Source organism: Hypomesus transpacificus, unplaced genomic scaffold (genome assembly GCF_021917145.1).
Source record: "Hypomesus transpacificus isolate Combined female unplaced genomic scaffold, fHypTra1 scaffold_210, whole genome shotgun sequence".
NCBI classification, from domain to species: domain Eukaryota; kingdom Metazoa; phylum Chordata; class Actinopteri; order Osmeriformes; family Osmeridae; genus Hypomesus; species Hypomesus transpacificus.
The window spans coordinates 82,604-88,603 of NW_025813749.1; the positions used below are offsets into that span (position 1 = coordinate 82,604).

The 6,000-nt window shown below is 54.5% G+C and overlaps 1 protein-coding gene across 1 annotated transcript in view; it reads left to right on the forward strand.

The window, feature by feature from the left end:
- Window positions 1-5,994, forward strand: part of LOC124462283 (IQ motif and SEC7 domain-containing protein 2-like) — a 39,849-nt gene extending 33,855 nt beyond the window's left edge. The window contains exons 13-19 of the mRNA XM_047013940.1: window positions 67-206; window positions 565-690; window positions 1,200-1,299; window positions 2,241-2,402; window positions 2,669-2,884; window positions 3,944-3,993; window positions 4,526-5,994. Coding sequence (XP_046869896.1) covers window positions 67-206; window positions 565-690; window positions 1,200-1,299; window positions 2,241-2,402; window positions 2,669-2,884; window positions 3,944-3,993; window positions 4,526-5,914 — 2,183 coding nt within the window. The 3' untranslated portion in view covers window positions 5,915-5,994. The remainder of the gene's footprint in view (window positions 1-66; window positions 207-564; window positions 691-1,199; window positions 1,300-2,240; window positions 2,403-2,668; window positions 2,885-3,943; window positions 3,994-4,525) is intronic.
- The last annotated feature ends 6 nt before the right edge of the window (window positions 5,995-6,000 follow it).

A 6,000-nucleotide genomic window follows, 5' to 3' on the forward strand; every position in this document is an offset into this window, starting at 1 on the left:
TGCTGCCGCTCGTTCACTCCCTCCCTCTGTCCTCCCCCCCCTCCCCCCCCCCCCCCCCCCCCCCAGGGGTGGACAACGGCCAGGACATCCCCAGGGACCTGCTGATCGGGATCTACCAGAGGATCCAGAAGTGGGAGCTCCGCACCAACGATGACCACGTGTCCCAAGTCCAGGCTGTGGAGAGGGTGGTGGTGGGCAAGAAGCCGGTGAGACTGCTGCTCTCCTGGTGCTTCGGTGGTACAGTTATACAAGCAACACTGTGTTAGTTAGCAGACTGAGAGACATCACTGGGTTAGTTAGCAGACAGATAGACATCACTGGGTTAGTTAGCAGACAGATAGACATCACTGTGTTAGTTGGCAGGCAGATAGACATCACTGTGTTAGTTGGCAGACAGATAGACATCACTGTGTTAGTTAGCAGACAGATAGACATCACTGGGTTAGTTAGCAGACAGATAGACATGGCCGGCTGGGAACAGCACAGCATCAGATAACAGGACTCTTGGATGGGCATTGACACTGCGTGTGTGTGTCTGTGTGTCGGTGTGTGTGCTTGCTGCAGGTGCTGTCCCTGCCCCATCGGAGGCTGGTGTGTTGCTGTCAGCTGTATGAGGTTCCCGACCCTAACAGACCCCAGAGGAGTGGGGTCCACCAACGAGAGGTGTTCCTCTTCAACGACCTGCTCATGGTACAGACCAGCTTCCCCTCAGCACCCATCATGCTCTCTCGTGTACAATTCAACTTTTGAAGCTAGTGACAACACGGCAGGCCAGTTTCTTTCACATGTTTAGCTGAGATCTATTCTTTTCCTAGGATTTGTTTTAAAGCTTAGATACAAAAACACCACCAACATAACCACGTTCCACGTACGGATATATATCTCCATATGATCGTTTTTGGGGTGGGATCTACTATGACTTACTTGTATGCTAGTGAATATACAAGAGTATCTATTTTCAGGTTGATCAGTGTTTACTCGAACTTTGTGTGTTTTCACAATTACATGTTTGGAATCAAAACATCTGCTGAATCAGCCGGTATTTTTTCTGTGGAACAGCCGAAGGCCTTAGTTTCAAAAGCCAAAGCTAACAATTCTATAATGCAAGATGTTCTGCTGGTAAATGCAACTTTGAGTGGTTATGTGGTCTGTGTTCTGTCCTTGTTCTGAGGTTCTGTGTTTCCCCTCCCTCCTCCCAGGTCACTAAGATCTTCCAGAAGAAGAAGACCTCAGTCACGTACAGTTTCAGACAGTCCTTTCCTCTGGTCGACATGCAAGTTCACATGTTCCAGAACTCCTGTAAGTGTTTGTCCCTCCATCTGTCCCTCCATCTGTCTATATTTCTTCCTCCTTCTTTCACTCTGATCCTTTCTCCTTTGCTCATGTTCTACCCTCTTCATTATCCCTTTCTCTGTCTTCCCTTCTGTCCTCCCTCTATCTCTCTCCTCCATCTGCACTCCCCCCCTGTACCACTATCTCTCTTCATCTCCCTTTTTTGTCTCTCCATCCCCTCTTCCCACCTCCTTCCTCCCTACCTCTCTCTCTCTCTTTCTCTCTCTCTCTCTGTCTCTGTCTCTCTCTCTCTGTCTCTCTCTCTCTCTCTCTCTCTCTCTCTCTCTCTCTCTCTCTCTATTTATAGCCTCACAGTAGGGTTCTACAGCCATCCAGCAGCCCAGTGAGGACAGTGAAACGTGTTCTTGTTGTTCCCCCTCCCACTGTAAACACCACTCTCCGTGCAGAGAGATGACCTCATCGAAACATGAGCAGTATTGCAGATGTTATGTACCTATGAGAGGATTCAACTGTACGCCTGCCATGCTGTTGTGTGTTGTTATTGTCTTGGAGATACAAATGATATCATGTTTTTATCAATGTTTCGCCCTCGTCTCCATCATGACAGATTGTAACGAGTGAATCATCAGTGTGCAGTATGCCAGGTCGCCTGATGGTAGTGTGTGTGTGTGTGTGTGTGCTCAAGCATATCTGTGTGATTTGCAAGAGAGAATCTCCCTGCTAGATCACTGAATTACAACCATGAATCCATGTTTTCACAGGGTACACTGCAATGTTATGATTTATTCTAATGTTATTATTATGTAGTGGTCCTACCTTGGCCATCTGGATTGTTTGTTTGTAAATGTTGATGTCTGCATACTTACGGTTATACCTGCTTACTGTATGTGTTTACTTGTTTTTGATGTGCATTTGATTTGTTTCCACATCACCGGTTCTCCTCCTAGACTACCCCCACGGTGTCCGTCTGACGTGTGCCAGCCCGGGCAGCGAGAGGCAGCTGCTGATGGCGTTCACGGCCCCCAGCCAGCAGGACCGAGGGCGCTTCACCTCCGACCTGCGGGAGAGCATCGCCGAGGTGCAGGAGATGGAGAAGTACCGCGTGGAGTGTGAGCATACTAAACTACGCTGCTACGCTAGGACACTACACTACTGCATACTAGAATGCAGTCAGAATAGTACACTTTGCCAGCGAGTTGTAAGATGTCACTCTGAATCCAACACTGACCAACATACAAAGTTCTATACTGCATGTGTAAATCTTGTTTTAGATAATAATTTAGAAAAAAATCTTCCTCACACCAATACTCCTCCCCCCTTATCGTCCCCCATCTCTCTTTCATTTTCCCTCTCCCCTCTTGTTCCCTTCCTCCAGCTGAGTTGGAGAAGCAGAAAGGCGTGGTGCGTCCCAGCGTCCTCAGCGGCGGAGGAGGGGCGGGGCCTGGCGGTCCAGGAAGTGACGGGGGCGGGTTGAAGACGGTGGGGGTGAACGGTACCCTGGGAAGGCCCAGTCTGGACGACACCTATGCTGCAGTGGACGGCCTCAAACGCTCTGCCCTCAGCTCCTCCCTCCGAGACCTGTCTGACACAGGTAAAACTGAGACTGAGATTAGGATTAGGGTCCCTCTGAATACTTGTCTGACACAGGTAAAACTGAGACTGAGATTAGGATTAGGGTCCCTCTGAATACTTGTCTGACACAGGTAGAATTGAGACTGAGATTAGGATTAGGGTCCCTCTGAGTACTTGTCTGACACAGGTAGAATTGAGACTGAGATTAGGATTGCGATTAGGGTCCCTCTGAGTACTTGTCTGACACAGGTAGAATTGAGACTGAGATTAGGATTGCGATTAGGGTCCCCCTGAATACTTGTCTGACACAGGTAGGATTGAGACTGAGATTTGGAAAACATTGTGATTGAGGGGCGGCTTGAGAATGCTCTCTATTCTTAGAATCTCTTTTCAGTAGAAAACCGCATCTTCACCCTCAGCTTCTTTGTCTTCTGGAGTTTTGAAGGACAATTTATCCTCATTCCAGAATCCAGAATTTGTAGGCTTGTGCTCTCTGTTTTACCCCTCCCAAGGGAGCTCCTGTGAGGGTCTTCTTCTGCGTTAGTGACTGGATGTCTATGTTTGCTGCCCAGCTCAGTGTTTTCCACACACAAAGGCATCCACGAGACATGTTCATTTCAATCTCTTGTCCTTGAAAACCTGCAAACCGCTGAGCAAAGTGGCTGTCATTTAGAAAGAGTGATGGAGGCCTTTCTGTTAAATGTCAGTCCTCTGCAGACCTGCAGACTGAAGGCCATCACCAAGGTTTCTGAGAAATATCATTGATACGATGATATAAGAGGAAAGCTGAACGCTGCCAAGCTATTTGACACTGTGCAGTGCTCTGGTGCCATCTGGTGTCCAGAGGGAGATTTGCAGGAAGAAATATGAAAAAGGTTGTAACAGACCTCAGTCATTTTGGGTGATCTACTGAAACAGCTGATCTATGAGTAATGCTGAACATTGGAGTGTGACTGTGTGAACATGTGTTTATCAATTGTTGTGGAGGGGGAGGGGGGGTTGCAGAGCTAGGTGTTGCAGAAGTCTGCCTTCCACAGGTTAAGGTAGTCAATCATGACCTGTTCTGCGTTGGGTGCAGGGAAGCGTGGGAGGAGGAACAGTGTGGGCTCCCTGGACAGTGCCATCGAAGTAAGTCTGCGGGGGTGGAGCGTTGCCCTCCACTCCCCAAACACCCCTGCAACCGTGTGGATGGTGCATGCGTGTCCAGCACCAGTCAGGTGTCTGTGCTGTCGTCCTGTCCTGTGTCTGTGTACTAAACATCCTGGCTGTTAGGGAGAGACAGCCGGGGGCCCTGTGGGCCTGCTGCTGCCACTCCCATCCCCGTGGCTGACCTGCATGGGTCTGCCTCACCGGCTTGTTCTGCATGTTTCACTCCTCGTGCTGCCCCCTGCGGCCCTGCGTGGGGGACCCCTGATACGAGTGACAGGCACCTGCATGAACACTGACATGTGAAGCATCTGCATGGTGTCTGTGCTGGTTGGTGTCCTGTGTTTGTGTTTCACAGCCGTTTGCGGATATGAGCCTTATCACGAGCCACCACTGTTGGGGTTTGTGTAGTGAGTCCTACTCGAGTGGTTTCTTACTCTTTTCTTCTCTTTCTCTCCTTATCCTCCCTGTCTGCCATCCCTGCTACTTTCTCTATCCCCTCTCCCTCCTCCAGGGCTCCATCATTAGCAGCCCTCGATCCCAACAGCGCCCCCTCATGGTGGGAGGGGTCCCCTATGGCCTTGAAGACTACCGGCCTCATCGCCCCATCCTGAGCCCCGGATCTGGGGTGGGGGGTGGGCCGGGGCAGCTTCACAACGCCACAGGGGGGCCGGTGTCCCACGGGGGCACCCTCTCCAGCAGTGGCAGCAGCGGGGGCCCGGGTGGGGGCAGCGGAGGGAGTGGCGGTTCCTTCCTGGGGAGCCTGTTTGGCAATCGTCGAGCCAAAGGCCCCCCCGGGCCTCTCATCCCCCCCGGACCCCACTACCCTGCACCTGTGGCCCCTCCGACCGCAGGGGGGCCGCCCCCACCCTCCCCATCCGCCCTCAGCCAATCCGACCCTGGCGGACCCTCCAAGATCCAAGCTTTGCACGCCCAGTATTGCCATGGCAACAGCAGCAGCGCTGGCGGCAGAGTCGCGCAGCCGCCTCCGCCGCCCTACCACCATCACCATCGCTACCACCACCAGCCCGCGCCCCTGCCCATGCCCACCATGCCCACCTCCGCCCAGAACAGTGGCCACCACACCCTTCACAGGGTGACCACGTCGGGCAAACGCCCTGGGCAGGGGCCCATTCCCTCTCACGGCCAGCTGGGCCAGCAGCAGCAGCACGGGCACAGCAGCCATGGCGGGGGACAAGGACGCTACTCCTGCACCCCTCCCCCCCTCTCGCCTCACTCCCCTCACTCCCCCGTCCCCCCGCTGTCCCTCTATCACACACACTCGGTACGAGGGGGAGGGGGTGGGGGAGGGCTGGTCAAACTCCCTCTGACCCTCTCCCACTCTCAGCCCCACCCTCACGCACACTCCCACGCTGCGCTCAGCCACCCGCACAACCACGTGGGCCTCGCTCACAGCCCCCACCAGGTGCCCCACCCGTCCCACCAGCCGCACTTCATCTTCTCCACGCCCCCTCCTCAGACCCCTATCGCCCGCCACGTGCCCCAGGCCGCCCAGTACGTGCCGCAGTACCCCCCCTCTCTCCTCCATCCCGCCTCCTCCGCCGCACTCCCCTCTGCCTCCGCCTTCGCCCTCGCCCCTCGCCCCGCTCTCCCCTCATCCGCAAGTTGGCCAGGGGGGAGGCGGGGCGGGAGGGGTGGGCAGCTCCAAGTCCAAGCCGGTCAGCCGTATCAGCACGGTGGTGTGAGGGGGGCCCGGGCAGCAGGGTACCCTGACTGGCAGCAGGGGGCGCTAGTGAGAGCGGAGAGGGCCAGGAGGAGCAGGAGGAGGAGGGGTCAGGTTCAGCTCTACCGACAGGGCCGTCTGGTTAGGAGGAGGGGCAGGGGCAGTGGGCAGAGAAACCTGCTGAGCCTCTGTTATTTTCACCTCCACTGCCCAAAGTAGCCCGACAGGCGGGCAGCCTGACGCAGCCTGACGCAGCCTGACGCAGCAGCCACAGTCTGGATGAGGACCAGCCGGCCTGACAAACA